Source organism: Haemaphysalis longicornis, unplaced genomic scaffold (genome assembly GCF_048455015.1).
Source record: "Haemaphysalis longicornis isolate Haplotype H1 unplaced genomic scaffold, Haemaphysalis longicornis Haplotype H1 scaffold_1, whole genome shotgun sequence".
Taxonomy (NCBI): Eukaryota; Metazoa; Arthropoda; class Arachnida; order Ixodida; family Ixodidae; genus Haemaphysalis; species Haemaphysalis longicornis.
This window is the reverse complement of record NW_027526203.1, coordinates 452,201,212-452,218,976: the sequence shown is the minus strand read 5'-3', so window position 1 is coordinate 452,218,976 and position 17,765 is coordinate 452,201,212. Positions and strand designations below refer to the sequence as shown.

The following is a 17,765-nucleotide window of genomic DNA, read 5'->3' as shown; positions in this document are numbered from 1 at the left end:
AACCGCACAACAGACAGGCTACATCATTAAAATCCTTTATTTCAACATAGAGCAGTTGATTATTTGTACAAAGCAAAATTACAGACTTCAATTCGTCTTAGGGGAGCAAATATTGCTTATTCAGTAAAAGAAAACCAGTTAGTTTCTTTTTAATATTGACTTTGAGTCACTGGCTGTGCAAAAACCCATCACCTCTGCATAGGTTTCTTTTTCTCTCATCCCTATAGAAAATTGGCAGCCGCACAGGTTGGTCACAATGCCGACCAGCCAAGTAGCAAGAGTTGTCCAAGCAACCCAGCTTCACACAAACCAGAACTATTCTTTTCTAGCCAAATCGAGCTTATTTTGAGGCTGTGCATAGAGCAGCATTGTCCATACGGGCAACTGTTCTTCACTGCTAGCCATACAAGTTGGCTGACCACTTTCCAGTCCTACAGTGGCAAAAGGCAATGCGTTGACACATTTATCATGGTCAGTGTGCTGAAAGCTCACTGTTTACCCCAAACCAAATTGACATGATTTCTTTTTCTCTTTTTTTTTTTTTGCCACTTATGTGCTTGCAAGACCTTTGTGCACACAAGTTGTCAGCTCGTTACACTCCTCACTTTGAGCGCACCAAAACAGCATTGGGAAACGAAAAAAAAAGTAGCTGCTTGGCAGCCCTCGCAAGCAAACAGGCTGCCTCCACGGCCAAACTGCAGCACAATGCCTTTGCCCACGGTGGTGCGGATGTTGCCATGGCACAAAGCTGCACCGCACAGTGAACCCAGAGAGCCAGAGGTGCCAGCGCACAGGGCAGTGACAGCATTTGGAGGGGGGCCACAGCAGGGCAGCCCCCCTCGAGGGGCAGAAAGCAATAACCGAGGCAACCTGGAGCAACAACGCACACCCAACACCGACAGCATGACGACAGCAAAAAACTACGACATGGCCACCCACTGACAGAGTGGGAGAGTGACGAGCCAGGCAAACTCAATGGTGTTGGCTCCACCAGTTGCCGGCGAAGAGAGAAGAAGCGGTGGCAGGGTACAAAAGCTGGTCGCGTGTGGTTTTAGCGTCCCACCCGACGCACTACAAAAAGGGGGAGGGGCGGAGAGTGCCTGAGGCAGGCTCCCCTGCAGGAGCAGGTGATTGGCGGAAGAGGAGGGGGTGGGGCGGGGGCAAAGTGGGGGCTCTGCATCTCCCAGTCTGCAGGGGCTGCTCAGCTACGACGACAATTACGGCAGTTTGACTGCCCTTAATATACAAACAAACACGCAACACTGATTTCCATTGAATGTTAACACAATTATTGCTCCTGTCTTGTACACTTTTCCACTGTGTGATATGCGTTACGGGTGATTTGCTTGTCTCTACAGCACGCTAACAGCAACAAGACGAAACATGTTTTTTCTGCTGGAAGACACTGATGGTCGACTGCTCGGTGGGCAGAGGGGGAGTAGCACCCCTCCTCCCATCCCCGTTCTGAGGAGCGGCGCCCCAGGCGGCGGATGCTTGGCCCCGCCCCTGGGGACACGGCCAGCCAACCACTGGGCACACTCCAAAGGTCACAGCAGAAATCACACCACCACCACAGAGGGCACACCGTGGACACACCCCCCCACCACAAGCACTGGGCGACTGCAGTCCCCCGTCTCCCCAGGGGGCCGAGAGAAGAGGTAGCGTGCGGTTGCCGGCCCCACTCGCCGGGGAGGCCCCCCTCAAACAACACTGACAGACTAACAAGTGCCCGGCGCCACACGCCCAAGACACCACACCATTATTGGCACAGGGGAACACGTACACACAGTGGTTATTGGCTGTCTGAGGGGTACCACCAATGTGCCACAACATTTACGGGCCAGCCCACAACAAACTAGTACGTGGCTACGATGCCTGAGGTATTTCAAAAGACTGCCGCCAACTGCCCGAGGCCAGAATGAGGGTAGCTATGTTGCTTGAGGTATATCTGTGTGCGTCAGCAAAGGGCCCAGGGCCCCGCTGCGGAGAAGCCCGCCTGTTTGGAGGTAGATGCAGAAGCAGAAGGTGCTGTTAACGGCCAGTCTATTCGGAGGTAGATGCAGCAGAAAGAAGCTCTCGGGGGGGGCTGCAGTCACCCAGCATACTGTAAATGTCTCAAAAGAAGCAGTTCTCCAAAAATTGCACCCATCTTCCCACACACATTGCCCCATAAATAGCGGCCCCATATATTGCCCTGTGTAGTTCTCATAAAAATCACTAAACACAGTTCAGCAGACCAGGCAAAAGCCGTGTTTAGACGAGGTAGCAATTCCAAGCTCAAATGAGGTTCTCTGTTGTTAATCTGAGGTTCCAAAGGTTTTGTCACACCTGCTGGCAGTTGAACTGCACACGAGGATAACGTTGCCAAACAAAAGGCACTACACATCGCTAGACAGTAAATGATGGGGATGCACAGGAGACACAAATAACACCAGGGGGGCAGCGTCACTGTTCTGAAGCTGCCCCCAATGGATTGCGCGAGGCTCGTGCACCACTGCCATGACCCGTATGGGACAAGAGCCAGAAACCAAGCAACAACCCTTCCCACAGTGCGCCGAAGACATGCGTGGGGGAGGGAAAAGCAGTTGTCCCGCCACCTGAAGAGCGGCACATCAAGGAACGCCAAGGCTGTGAAACAAGCAGCTCTTGCAAGAAGTTTGAGAGGTAGTGTGTTCAGAAACAAGCGGGGCGGCCAAAGCGACCACAGGCAGGTTGTCGGCCTGAAAACGCAGCGTCTTGCAAGTATAAAAAATAACATCTCTTAATGATGCACTCGTCAACTGTGCAGTAGTAATGCGCGGGCCCCCCTTCCTGCAGCAGTTTTTGGCCCATAGTTTGCAGGATATTTGGCAAGGTGACCCGTAAAAATGCTCTGTTCCGACACACAGCAGCAGCTTTCTGCACCAGAGTGAGGTATGTTTGCCAAGAAGCTGTCTCTAGGCAGATCATCGACGAAACCATATCACCTTGCAAAGTACAGGCCAGAAACCACGCTAGTGAATAATAAGAATAAAAAAAAAATTACAACAATGGTCCAGCATCTGCTATCCACATAAAGTTACTACAAGCCTCTCAGTCAATACAGAGTGGAATGTCTCGCTCAGAAAATAAAAATTATGACTGTAATCTACAAATAATAAAAACTAGCAATACGCTCAAATAAGTAAACACTGTCTTAACAATACAACATGCCCAAATCTTTGCACTTAAGTTTACATGCCATTCTCAATTCACTGCTGTTGACAAGAGTTCCGAGACTACTAAAAACGTAACCACGGGCAGCACAAGTTGACCACATAACTGTACACACATCCATTTTCATAATCAGCTGCTGTAATTGCATGAAAAGAAGTACACACCATACGTGTGTACTTGCAGCTTGTAAAATGCACAACTTTCCAAAATGCACTCGGCTGGAAAGATTCATGCACATTAGCATGCACTTGAGTAGCATGGCCTGTGTAAAACAAACGCACAAGCAAAAAAAAAAAAAAAAATGCACCACACATTCCCACAGCCTGCATAAGCCCAATACACAGTAGGATGCATTTTGATGCAAACCTAGCAGTTTTAAAAAAAGGAGAGAAGAGGGCTATCTGCATATGTGTCATAATGCAATATTTCCGTTTTACGGTGCTTTGTCAACAATGCCACCTAACATTTGGCAGTATTATACTGCTTTGCATGAACATTACGCAGCACAAAACCCAAGGGAAGTTCCGAGACTTTCATTCTCACTTCAAAGGGCATCGGCCGGGTGGCCCTTGCCACCCGGCTGAGGAGACAGGGCATGGGCCTTTATTGCTCTGGGCCACAGCGGACGCAGCCCAGCAGATCGAACCGGCCCCATTTGGCTTCTTTCCTGCCGGGTCGGCCCAGCCCTTTTTTTTTTTTCTTTCCCTCTTTCTTTGGCCTTGCTCACAAATGGAGCTCTCCCACCCTCGAGCCCTGGGTTTTGTCAGCACAAAAATGGCACGGTGCATACAAATGCTAAAACCAGGACATAGAAAAACGACTGCTGCTTGTGCAAATGCTGAGCCAGGCTCAGTGGTGCCTGGGTGCCCTGTAGCAGGGACCTACTGGACATCACTAACAATCAATGCTCCAGAGTTTCTAGGAAACCCGAAAAAACGTCGGTTTATCACATCCTCCCTCCTCCTCGACAAATGACTCCCGACTAGGCAGAGGCCACCTGGGCGCCAACCGGTGGAGTGTCACTCCTCGCTCCCAAGAAACGCGACCAACACCAAAAGCTCTGGTACGCCCTCGCTGTTGCTCTTTTTGACATTTGGTCGAGTTTGTGGGGGAATGGCATCCAGCTTGACTCACGCCAGGTCAGCGCTCGCCCCTCCACCTCGGAGTTTGGGGGGGGGGGGAAGGGTAAATGCACACGCAATGAGGGATGGGGGGAGAGCAAAAAACTTAACCCTGTTTCCAAGAAGACTACCCCTTTGGCACAATACCGAACACAGAGGTGGGAACCCGCTGGGGGGACACCCTTCTAGCCCAGCGGCTGGGTCTCCCGCAGCAGCCACTGGAGGGCCAGGTCACGGCCCTGCTCTTCCAGTGCCCGGCCAATCACGTCACGGCACGCCTGGTGGTACGTGTCCAGCCACTCGACCTGCAGCACGGGCCATGCACTCGCTGAAGCAGCCTCCTGACGACTCGGCAAAGGGTTCCCACTGGGAAGCCAGCTCTTTGTACACAGACACCCTGTGCTTCACAGGTGCTCAAGAGCCACACATTTCACAGCAGCCACACTTCTACTTTATGAAGGCAACTCTGCCTCACGACAACTGTCACTGGCTGTGTAACTGCAAAAATGTCAATAACCACAATTCCTACCACAAAAGCTTATTTTTCTAGACACCTCACTGCAAACAGTAATACCTGCAGGTGGCATGGCATGCCCACTTGCTATGCTGATACTGATTGCCGGCGGCAGCACACCTGAGCGCGGCTTCCCAAGTTAAGACTCCATGCTCAAACCACCTATTTATCCTGTCTACGTGCTTCTCAGCATTACATGAATACCAGCCCTATCAAGAGTGGTTACAAAGAATTAGCAGTTCGAGCAGAGGAATCACTACATTTCACTTGGTTGCTCTGTGACCCTCAAGTCCTGATATAACTAAAAATTTAGCTAAGTCATTTCCAATACCCACTCCATTATAAATGGTCCCAAAAGTACCACAGCAAAGCCCATAGAAACAGACGACTTACCTCTTCGGCAGTGAGCATCAGGGGGTTCAACATCTTCGTCTGAATGGGGACCAATGTGAGTGAATCAAACGCCAGAAATCCCCTATCCTTGAAATTGTACTTTGTTGCAGCCTTGCGCACAAGGGCCAGGTTTTCAATGCGGATCCCGAACTGGCCGTCCTCATAGTAGCCAGGCTCTGGAAGCAGTAATGGCAACACGGCAGTTGGAACAGCTCTGGCGCCCACCACGGGTTCACACATACCAATGGAGAGAATCATCCCTTCCTGAAGGCCGGGGTCGTTGGGGTGCGGCATCCAGCTGATCCCCATAGGCCCTGTGCAAGGAGGCAGAGGCAGGTCCGGTCCTGAACGTGCTGCTACTGACAAGTTCCTTCACTCTCCCAACGACACCGCGTTTGCGATAAAAGTGTAAACAGACTGCTTTCACACCTACTTTGCATGAAGGCGCTACAAGAAGACGTGAGCTTTCCACAAAAGTATGTTGTCGCTTTACTGAAGTAGAGAACCGATATTCATAACAAACAAATTTTGGAGTAAATACAGCACAGCCGCACCTGGCCTATCAGACACGCTGTGGCAAATGTCAGATCTTTTTTGTCTACCCTGACATCGTTCACATGCACAGGCATTTATGTACTTTGCCTCTGATGGTACAAGCTGGCAGAAAATAATTGTTTGTAGATAGGCGTCAGCCGCCTCATTGCGAACAGGTTTCCACACGGTTTCCACACGGGGTGGCTACACCATTCAAAAGACACAGCTCACTAAGCTTGAAAAACAGTGCAATGTTGTATAGTTGGTCAGGTGTTAATTGCAAACTGAAAACGAGGCACAGCAGCAAAGGAAAATTGGAAATTGAAAAGGAGGCGAGACAGCAAAGGAGAAAACACAACGGACAAACTTGTGAACAGCTCAGCTCTGATAAAACAAAAAGTTCTCACCCTCTGAAGGATGAACAAACGAGAAACGGGGGTCCTACAGATGGCCTTAGCCACAAGTACTGATACACCACGCACCTTCATGGACGTTGAGAAAGGCGCCGACCCCATGGCCAGTTCCGTGAAGGTAGTCCAGGCCCACTTCCCACAGAGCCCTTCGAGCCAGTGTGTCAAGCATTTGCCCTGCAGAGAGTGCACAGTCAGAAGGGCCCAGAGAAAAGCTGCAGGCAGCAGAGACTGGAACGGAGCACACCTTTCACAAGACGGGGGAAGACCGCCGACGACAGCGCAATGTTGCCTTTCACCACTCTGGTGAAGCACTCCTAGAAATAGAACAAAAACCATGAGAAGACGAAAACCTAGGCTGCCACGATTGCACTTACCTTTTCGTACTGGCTGGGAGTGCCGAAGTGCCATGTTCTGGTCACGTCTGTCGTGCCATCCCTACGCAACAGAGTAGGCGTGTAAGTGCTGAGCAATTGGCCGTCATTTCTTCCACACAACAGCATACAAGTGTGGGCCAGTCTTAACCCACTGAAACTTCGTGACCAGTGTGTGCACGCGTGTGCACGCACGCACGCACGCACGCACGCACGCACAGAGAGAGAGAGAGAGAGAGAGAGAGAGAGAGAGAGAGAGAGAGAGAGAGAGAGAGAGAGAGAGAGAGAGAGAGAGAGAGAGAGAGAGAGAGCGAGAGAGAGAGAGAATAGCTCGTGACCCAGTTTTTTGGGGGGATGGGGGAGTAAACTTGTCACAAAGGTCCCACGTACAGAGAAGCGGAATTGGCTGACCTGTATTGGCCCCCTGAGTCGCAGAGATAAATTTCTTCAGTTGTCACCCGCCTGTCAGATTCTTCCTCGGGACGGTAGTGGATGATAGCAGCGTTGGGGCCAGATGCCGAGATAGTCTCGAAACTTGGCCCTACGTAGTCTTCTTGCTCCCTGTACAGTAAGATATAGTAGCCCATAACTGCACCCGCACTTTCTGTCTCGGGACCTTCCAGTTACTTGCACACACAGAATTAGGAAGCTCCAGGACAAGGGCCAGACACTCAACGATAATCAACTGGTCAGTGCACTGCGCAACATACCTTCGGAAGTGTTCGAGCTTGGCGGCAGCTGTCATTTCAGTGACTTCACCTTTCGGGACTTCGGACTCCATCCAAACAAAGAACTCACAAAGTGCCACAGCATCTTTGATCTGAAATGAAGAAACACACATTTTAATCACTTCTCGCTTACTTGCACAGGCAGAACTGGCAACAGCACAGGGTGCATGACCAGGAATTCTCAGCAAACCCAGGCGACCAACAAGAGATTGCACTCTTCTCACACAACAATTGAATGCTACACAAGCTGTTCCTCAGCTCACAAATATTCTAATGAATAAAAATTACATTACCAAGATCACCTACTTAAGATATGTGGACGTATTTGCTACAGCGCTTCCCCCTGCCCAAAAGCACACAGTACTCTCTCTCAGTGGCACTGTTAGGATTAGTGTACCTTTGCAGTCGTCAACCCTAACGACTGCAGCTGTCTTGGAAAAGGCCTATGCAGTTGTTTTTCCCTGCATTATTGCTCACCGGAACACATCACAACACCATTAATGGGGCAGGCTAGAGGGCAAACAGGAGCAGTCGAACACTGCCCCTACCACTTACAGCGCAGTTCACGCTTGTTGGCCAGTCTGTGGCTCTGGGAGCAGGTTCTGTGCTCCTATCTGCCCACTTGATGGCACCAGCATTTAGGTGCCCTACTTCAGTCTAGTTCAGTCGACACTAGAGCTTTGTTTGTGTGTGCATGTGTGCATATCTGCACATGCACACATTCTTTACTTCAAACAATACAAATGTTTGGCACAGTGTTCTTTCACTGGTTTGAAAAGTCGTTTTCAAAACAGCAGCATTGGGTCAGAGGTTTTGCATTCTTGGCATCCTCTTTTCGGCGCTGGTGACCAGGAAATAGTAAAGTGACAAGGCTTTCCCTTTGCACTTTTTCGCAAGCCCCCGTGTTTATACCCAAGTTCTTCAATATACAGCAGTTGCAAAACTTCGTTTCATGATTCCAGCCCTGCGTGCACTCACCTTTTGCGGTAAGTGAACAGCAAGCGTACTATTCGTGCGACATCTAGGAGGTGAAAAGTGGTTAAAACTGAACTTTGCTAAGCGTTTACCTTTAATAAATCAACTTATTCAATAATACTTGCTTTTAAAGTTAGAAAACATTGAATCAAGAAAGGTTTCCTTTGTTTCCAAGGCATTTCCTTTATGACGTGCTGGAGCAGCCGCAGACAGCCGATTCCACTTTCTGTCGACGAATGGCAGGCTAATCCGGAAGCTCCCATTTGACCACAAAGCAAGGGACAAACCAGCGACCATTTTTTAATGCGAAAAACTCTGAAGGTCAAAAATTTGGTGTCAAATTCAAAAGATTTCCCACATAATGGCTGACGAATGGAACACAAAATGGCAGATGGATGGCCTACAAAATGGCTGACAACTCTTAAGAACAACAAGAGAATACTTGGAGTGGCGCCAAATATTTCAGGGAAGCTTCTGTAAAGATAGCAAAGTGATACGAGTTGACATACAAAATTGGGCAAACTTGGGTCTGCGAATTGAACCCCGGGACTTCAGAATGTGAGACGAGCATGCGTCTTCACCACCACAGCGGATTCATGGCTCTGGCTGACTAGAGGTGGACTTGGTGAATGCGCTTTCCGAATCCCTCTCCACTGAGACTGCCCAAGCTCCACCAACTTCGTGCAAACATTTCCAGCCCTCTCCATACTTACGTGGGCACGGCGCATGCATTCAATCTCAGTTTCATTCTTGATGGCCTTTCGAAGCATCACAGGTGTTGTAGACTCAATTCGGCGTTCCTGTGCATGTGGAACAAAGAAACGGCCAGAGCTCGTTACAACAAGAGGTGCTTTTAAAGTGCTCCACACTCCCAACATACCTGTGCTGTACGACTGCGTGTACCAGTGCCACAATAAAATGACTACCTGCAGCTAGTTTACTGCCCTAACTGCTGCTGCTACTACTGCCAATACCACTACCACTACTAGTTCACTACTATTCTGCAACTAACATTACTACAAACCTATGATCATTAATACACAGCAATCCTTGCTGTCTCCCACTGTAAGCACTTTTCTGCATTTTGCAGCACATTGCAGAGTCAAGGGGACAATTTAGGAATTGTGGCTTGATTTGGTTTTGTTCTAAGAATTTTTTAAGCAGGTATTTGGCAAACGAAAATTTGTCAAAAATATTCCTAGTGAGGACAGACCACCAAATTGTCTGCGCAGACCAGGGATTTTTGGCTGCTGTCAAGACAGCTATTGACTACGCAATCTTTTTCATGCTATGGCAATCTTTGCTTCACTATGCAATCTTCTCCATGCTATGACAATCCTTGCTTCACACACCCAGAAATATATGAGCCAAGTACAGCTTAGAAAAGTCTAAAGAAAGGATCTTCCTATTGGAAAGATGTTTTTACCAGTGACACAGACATGCTTTAAGTGTTAAATTTTTTTTGTTGTTTCCTTTCCAATTTTTTAGCAGTTCAATTACTTCAGAAAGACTTCCATTTTTCACAACAACTTTCCCTGATAACCATTCAGGGGTCTTGCAGCAGATCCCAAAAATACCTTCCTCCCTTGTCTGAAGTTGCTGGTACAGCAGCCACAAGATAACCTCTCCCCACACTAAAGAAGACGTTCACAGGAACATTGGGAGTACACCACCAGATTGCCACTAAAGCATGCAATCACTACCTTGGGAACTTGGCTGACAACTGCATAGCTTGAACAACTGCTGACCCAAATCTTGCCAGACTGCTGGTTTATCAGCAGGGAGAGAAAATCCTTGAACACCCGGTATGGTCTGATGTCCACCGTGAGGTTCTTTTCGTTTCTGTCTGCCGAGAGGTGGCGCTGGAGAGTGGTGCTTAGCTTGTTTTCATCTATAAAGAGGCTGAAAGGAGAACGCCAGGAGTCAGGCAATGCGCAAAAAGGTGCACGACAACAAGAGGCTTACTATGCAGAGTCCATGGTGATCACAGCGTAGGCGAAGAAGACCGGGTTGTAGTCAATGTCCGACCCCCTCAGGTTGAAGAGCCCTGCGAGGAGAGCATTGCTGCATCCCTGCTGCCCCCAGCATCCCCACTCCCTCAGGGCCGCCCAACATACACGCTATCTCGTCCAGGGCTGTGATCACCAGGACCGTGGCCCCCTTCTGGCTCATGTCCTGCCGAATGTCCTCGATCTTCTCCTGCCAGAACTTGCCGGTGTAGATGATGGACAGCGAGTCGAGTGGCCGGCTCGGGGGTGAGGGCCGCTCTTCCCAAATTAGGTCGACCAGATTTTGTGCAACCGGCACCAGGGAGTGGCCGGACACGTCTAACTGGTTGCTTAGCAGCTTCCAGGCATCTGAGTGGGGGGAGGAAAAAGAACGAGGGCTCTTTTCGTCAAAACTGCTCCTCTGGATTCCATCGCCTCGCAAGCTTACCGTAGGGCATGAGAAATGGGTCCACTCCTACTCTGCTACCGGTTGACAGCACCTGGGGGAAATGAAAGCCACTTGGAGATGACCAAGAATATACCAAGCGACAAACATCAGCGCTTATTGGAATGAGAGAAAAGAAGCGGCAATATCCTGTGTTCTCTTGAACACCAGCAGAACTAGAGGCCTCTGTTTCACATGACACAGTTTGAGATACAAAATGAAGGGGTGCAGGGACTTACAGACACATTGCCTTTTCTTTTCTTTCAATTGAAGTAAACAAAATGTTTAAAGGATAGGCTACAATGCAGCAATAATATTATAATGCAAAGAACCCACCTACTATTTCTCCACCTACTATTTCGTATTTGTCCCAAAGCCCATAAAATCATTGCTTTAGCTGCTACACATCTACCTTCATAGTGTCTACTCCCATTCCATACCTTCCAAATGATTACATTTTGGATTCCCCATGCCAAGGCAACACTTTCATTATGCAGCATATGTTAGTGGAAGCTCCCAGATTATTCTGTGCACCTGGTTATTTCCCATGTGCATTGAACATCGTCTACACAGGCAACAAGTGTTTTTAACAGCAGAGCTGTTTAAGCTTGAGCTTGGTACGGTGGCGTTCGCAAAAAAAATACAAAAAAAAAAATATGCAGAGTGCACGCGAGCGTGCGCCTCGTGACGAGCGCCCGGCATCGTCCAGGCTTGCACCACGTGAGAAGCTCGCAAAAATAAACAAATAAATAAATAAAAAATAATAAAAGGAGTTCACGTGCATCCGCACCTTAAGTGGAGAACACAGGACAGTTCGCGCTATAGGTGCCAAGTTTACGAAGCCGGTTGCCGCGGGTTCTAGCGCATGCTAACGTGGTCCAATTTGGGAGAGATGTGAAAGGGTGCGGACAAAATTAGCGATCCGGGCCCGGCAGTCACGGAAAACTTTCAGCGGCAAGTTCGGAAACCCATGTGAGGTGCAACAGCCGGGTCTCCGACGAAGGGAGAGCGGCCGCCAGCTCTGCTGTTTCTCCAGCCTTGCACCACTAGTGCAAGCTGCGCCAATTTTTTCATCTTCATAAAAATTAAGCTGCAGTGGCTGGGAATTTAGCTCCTCATCTGCAGCAGACTGAGTTCCATTACTGAGCCGCTATGGCAAGCAGGCAAAAAACGTGAGCCCATCCCGCCAGTAACATTTCTTTTTACCCTTAGAAACTGAAATTTGGAGGTACTCACCTTGCAAAGCCACTCTCCTTGAGACGGTGTTCCTGGAATGCCTGCAAGAAAGGGGGGGACAGCAAAGGTTGAGTTTGGCTACCTCAGAACATAATTAGATTAATAAATAACGAAGACAAAAACGTTTTTCAGCTCGCGCCAACAAGCTCTGATGGCTAAATGATTGGTACTGCATCAGTGTACCTCTCTTCAGCAATCCCGCTTGACACAGAATTCGCTACCAGCATATGCAATCAAATTACGTCAATATCGCCAGCCACTTTCCCCTTTCATTACGCCTGTTTGAGCCCAGACAAATTAAGTCCACCAAGATCTCATGTTTCGCCATAGAGCCTGACAGGTTTCATGGAAGGCAGAAACGAAGCCTCAAATGTGTTGTCCTTTATGCAGCGGGAAGACACTGGCACTCCTTGCCATCACTATCACTCTCACTGTGCAGCTTCCCTACAGTATTAATGAGGTCATTTTACTTCATTTTACGATTGTCAAAACGTGTGGCCGGTTTCTTCTTGCTCCGCCAGTCTGCATGGCTCAGGTGTAAGCTGTTAAATGCGACACCATTTACGGCCTCGCCCACGCAAGTGGGTGGGTCTTTGGTTGCATAAGATCGCGCAATGAGGAGCATTCACCACCTTCTTGACAAAAGTGTTGACGAGGAGAGAGATCTCGCACAGAGAAGAATCTTGCGAAACATCAGGACTGTTTGGTTTTTCTTAATGGAGCTTTCCAGCAAAAAGCCAGTGAAACAAAGGACCCGATAAGCAGAACCAATTTTACTCGCCCCTTTATGTTCCATTGCATCATACCGCACTAAAAGCGAACCTCTCTCCTTCCCAGTGCACACCGGGAGGGAGACGCAAACTACAAAGTGCTGGATTTTACTTCCGTCTTTTTCATCCGCCAGCACCATGTCTATTCTACTAAGGGCTTTTCATTTTTTCCTCAAGCATATGCAGCCTCCTTTTTTTGTGTGCGATTTTCCAACCCCAGGCATACAACAGTTTAACCTAAGTATACTTAGTTCCAGCCTGGTAAAATTTTTGTTTTGTACTCACCATCTTTCATCAGGACCCAATTAGAGTCCAGCTGTTGCTCTGCTTGCAGAAAGTATCGACCATCAGTCCAGAGTGCGGCATGATCCTCAGTCACGATAGCTGTGCCTGCACACAAACCACAACAGAAAACTACAGCCACTGCGGTGCACAAAAATGCGTACTGCAGCGTGAACTGCGCTGCAAATCCGTGCAGCGGGATTCCCACACGACTGAGAGAATGCAGGGTATGACAACCTACCAGCACTTCCAGTAAATCCAGTGAGAAAAGCTCTTCGTTTATCACAAGGTGCGATATATTCACTCTGAAAGACAGAATCCGTGAAGAGATTAGAACTACAAAACCACGTCACCACAGGACAGCCTAAAAAACTGCAGTAATAACTTCTGCCTCTATCAAGGTGTAAGCTTTGTATGTACTCTGAAAAGTTGTAGCCTCAAGGACACCAGTAATAACTTCAGCCTCTATCAACTGTGCTTTGTACGTTCGTAAAAAGTCTACTACTGGCATGACTACACAATGACAAGAGGCCACACCATCAATGATAGTTTTGTTTCCCTACACCAAGAATGGCTAATATAAATGGTACCATGACACCTCTGCACGTACAGTATGTGCCCAACCAAATATTCTTTATTTATGAAGGAACATTCCCTAACTTGCGAGTCCTTAAATCAGCCTTAGTTAAGTTTTCACAGAGCTGCCATAGCATAAATCTTCTAAATGACAATTTTTTTCTCATGTTTCTAAACTTGCCTTTTTCTCAGAACCGATTCTTTTTACCAGGAGGTCTGCTGTCACCCACATCATCTCGGAATGTACTGGTCAGACTCACATAACTTTTTATTTAATTGAAGGCTAATGACTCTGTGCGTATAACAAAGCTACAAAAATAGAACAAGTTCTTCTATACACAATTCTGTGCCATTTATTTTACCAAAGTATTCTGTCCTGAAATCTGATTCTTGATATGGTTATAGCTATTGTAATGACAAAGCAAAGGTTTCTGCTGTGATGTTACAAAATTACTGCTAGGTAAAACTACAAAAAGGCGACCTCGAGACCAAAGCATGCGAGAAGACAGACAAAAGCCAAGAATGGATAGGGGTGCTCGTGTTGTCCACTCGTGGATTTCTTCAGTGCCTTTTCCCACTCTTAAAAGGATAGGCAAGCTTCGTTTGTACATAGAAACTTGCACTACAAACCTGTGAGTAACAAGCTCAGTAAACACAGTCTATACTAAAGAAAAACGAATGCCAGGTTGACTATTACAGTGCACTGATCTTCGGTTGTGCTAAACCGGCTGCCACCCTTGTTGAGGCAGGGAGCACTTAAACTGCTATCACCTCTCTCGGCCAGTAAGGCTGTACACAACACCAACCTGGTGGGCATCTCCAGACGGAACTATGTAGGCCTGAATCGTTTCGCTGACGTAAGTCGTGTTTTTCATGAGTGCTCGAAGGCGTTTGAGCAAGGTTCCCGTGTTTCGTAATGCCATGTCTAGTGGTTCCGAGGTGGAGGGCTCATCCGCTGCTGCAAAACAGGACAGGGGACACGAGAAAAGGCCCTCTCAGAAAGGCCCCCGCACAAGAAGCTCGAGCCATGCGGTACGACACAGCAGTGTAGACAGCAATGCACTACTTGGGCGACGGCTAAACACACGGGGAAGTCATTTTACCACAACACAAACACAGGGGTGCACACCAGCGAAACAGAAAAGTCAAAAGAAAACTGGCTCTCAGAGCCACTTTGGAACAAAATGCTGAAAGAATGAGAAACACAAGCACACAGAATGCCACATTGGTAGCACACAATGCCTATTTGTACGGGCAGTTACAGCATCTAAAAGCAATTTTCTATCAATCTCCCTGTTTGTTAATCTGCAGCTGTTTTAATAAAACAAAAATTGAGACCAACAAGTAGGCAATTTGACCTGGTTTATATCTAAGTACACTACACGACCTAAACAATTCGTGTCCAACAGAAGCTGATGAAAACAGGGACAATTGTGGTTCAGACTGCAACATGTGGCAATAGAGAATGAGTTGCATAGCAAAGCCCGAGAACTCTGGCACATATTACCCGAGTACGGATACAAAAAACTACAGCAGATCAAGTAGACAAGGCAACACTGGGTTTCCATACTTGCTTTTATCACATAAAACAAAACAACATCCATTTCTTGCAATGCAACACTAAACTCAACTACATGGATGCAACATGCATGCATTTCATACAAAAATTGAACAGAGCACTTGTAAAAACACAGAGCCAGTCAAGCATTTTAAGTCCACTCTGCTTGAAACTAATAAGAGGCAAGCACAATACCACCATACATAAAATAAAACAAATACACACCTAAAATTCTTAGACCTAGATAACCACAAAAATAGACACAAGCATCACCTAAAGTATGCCATCAAAAATAAGCAATTGTGAACTATTTCACAGAACAAGAGCAAAAGGCATCCAATGATGGTACACTTCAGCAACTTACCATTTACAAACTAAAACCACCCTCAACAGCTTCAATCTAAATCACAGCAAACAAGGCATCTAGCTCTCATAAAATGGCTGCATGATCAACCTGCCTGAATACGTTTACTGCTAACATTCTCCCATGGCAAGAAAATTCCAGTGATGAATTAAATTGTTATTTTAGAAAACTGCCTACCTTGTGCTTGAAGATTTAGCAGTTATCCCATAGTAAGAAACCCCAGCCACAGCCTCCCGGCACCGAGCGCAGACAGAAAGCTCTTCTAAAAATAATCTTCACCAACAGCTGCCAAGAAATAGAACTGCAGGCTCGGCACAGGGAAGATGGGGCATCACCTCTCCACACTGCGGCCAGATATACTCGAGCAAGTCTCTGTTAATTTCGTAGCCCATTCAATTCAAGCACATAAATTGTGCAAAATTTTCATACCTCAAACGTTATAGTAAGCTGCACACTGCAGAATTTTCATACACAAGTTCATTTCGGAACATATGGTGCAGTTTAACTTAGCCATCAGAATTTCCAAGCTTCGAAGTCCGCCTCCAGAGGAACTGGTGGCCACAAATGCAAGGCTACAGGGCCGGTGTGGGTATCACGATGTGATTACTGAGAAATGCCTGCCACCGTTCAGAACACTTAGAAGCTTCTGACAACTTGCGATGCTCAGCTTTTAGCAGCCGTGCAACAGGCGACCACAGTTCACCTAACAAAGAAAAGTCTCACCGCTTCACGACGACAGGTGGCTTGCACCGGCGCCAGCAGCAGCAGGTGCAGGCCACCGCCGCGGGCAACGCATAAACGGAGTCATCAGGCAGGAAGAGAGCGCCCACGCAGGCGTGCAAGCGGCGGCAGGCGAGTAGGGGGACGGCTAGGGGGACCATGCCATGCACACAGCTAGAGGGGGCGCAGGCGGGCAGTGGCGGGGCCAGACATACTGTTGGCGTATAGCCAATTGTCTTCTGGACGGAAGTCGCGCAGCTGGAGCAGGGAGGGCACGAGCTGGTGGCGGGGCTTGCAGGCGGTGCCCTTGAAGCTGGGGAAGGTGGGCATGGCCGCCAGGGCGGCCACCTGGTGGCTCGAGGCCAGGTACTTGAGCGTCTCCGTGAACAGGGTGGGCAGGGTGGTGGCGTCGTCCTGGGCGCGCAGTTTCAAGTCGGACACCACCTGGTCCACCTTGTTCCGCCAGGCGTCCGGCGGGTGGTTGTGCTTGTTGTTGGCCTTCTTGATGCGGCTGTAGACGGTGACGGCCCGGCCGGGGCACTGCCGGTCGCGTGCACAGCGCCAGTACACCGTGCCCTCCTTGCCGTCGCGCACCTTGTTGTAGCGGTGCCCCTCGTACAGCAGCGCTATGCCCCCCCGCTGGGTGGCCACGTACTGGCACTCCATGCTGCGAGCACCACCCCCGCTACAGTTCCCACAGCGGGCCTGCTGATGGGCAGGGCATGCACGCACGCATCCGACCGGCATCGGGCCGACCCGCAACAACGCGAGCACCACTCCACCCCCATTCGATGCTCACAGCCTAGGGCATGTGGAAACCCACCGCATGGGGGAATCAGTATACTTTACCAGGCATGGATTGCCTCCTTGATTATTTGGACATCTTAACAGTAGCCTACGTCCGAGATATATACAGCTTAGCACGGCCAAGTTAAAGGCCGACTTTGCTCACTTCGATGATTTTTTGCAGCGAACAATTGTTCATGAACTGTGCACAGTATGCTGGTGCAGTTCCACGACTATCTTTGCAATGTTATAAATGTCAGCTTGAGGCAGCATCTTGGAAGCAACTGAATTAGATGGTGTAACATAAGGTCTACAACTGAATCAGAATTCAGACAAACAATTACAAAGTTCAGTAATTCAACTTAATTTTACCACAATGGATATAATACTGGTTGTTTCTCCACACGGTGACTGATAACTAACTTGGCCCAACATGTGTAAAGCTATTTGTCTTTGTAATACCGACACCTGCGCTAGATGGGACATGGCTCTTAAAACTATTTCTTTTTATTTTTAAGCAAATTCTGTGAAACTTGTCAGCCTTGCTGCTTTTGCCCCACTGATTACAAATATGGCATTATTTTTTTAGTTGGCCAATTAGTTACAGAGATAATTAGAGGTAATTGACCATTTTTGGAGGAACAATACACAAAACAGTGTTCGTCATAGCACTCTAATCTTTACATTTTCCAACACTATGAACCCTGGTGAGTGCAATAAGATAATCAGTTTTTTGATGCATCGCTTGGAACTAATTTTACAGCTAATTAAACTTCAGTGTTTGAAATGGGCACTC

At 48.1% G+C, this 17,765-nt stretch overlaps 1 protein-coding gene across 6 annotated transcripts in view; it reads right to left on the bottom strand.

Annotated features, from left to right (window-relative positions):
• Window positions 1-19: 19 nt before the first annotated feature.
• Apepp (Aminopeptidase P) overlaps window positions 20-17,765 on the bottom strand; it is a 29,727-nt gene continuing 11,981 nt past the window's right edge. Inside the window, exons 2-19 of one of the 6 annotated variants that reach the window (XM_077687816.1) lie at window positions 16,399-16,850; window positions 14,348-14,499; window positions 13,207-13,270; window positions 12,969-13,073; window positions 11,914-11,954; window positions 10,681-10,732; window positions 10,362-10,601; window positions 10,210-10,291; window positions 9,948-10,146; window positions 8,958-9,044; window positions 7,252-7,361; window positions 6,953-7,102; window positions 6,545-6,605; window positions 6,415-6,484; window positions 6,240-6,344; window positions 5,466-5,537; window positions 5,224-5,399; window positions 20-4,621 (exon numbers count right to left, since the gene is read on the bottom strand). In XM_077687816.1, coding sequence (XP_077543942.1) covers window positions 4,502-4,621; window positions 5,224-5,399; window positions 5,466-5,537; window positions 6,240-6,344; window positions 6,415-6,484; window positions 6,545-6,605; window positions 6,953-7,102; window positions 7,252-7,361; window positions 8,958-9,044; window positions 9,948-10,146; window positions 10,210-10,291; window positions 10,362-10,601; window positions 10,681-10,732; window positions 11,914-11,954; window positions 12,969-13,073; window positions 13,207-13,270; window positions 14,348-14,499; window positions 16,399-16,849 — 2,337 coding nt within the window. In that variant the 5' untranslated portion in view covers window position 16,850 and the 3' untranslated portion in view covers window positions 20-4,501. The other 5 variants (XM_077687817.1, XM_077687820.1, XM_077687821.1 and 2 more) reach the window with 5 other exon arrangements.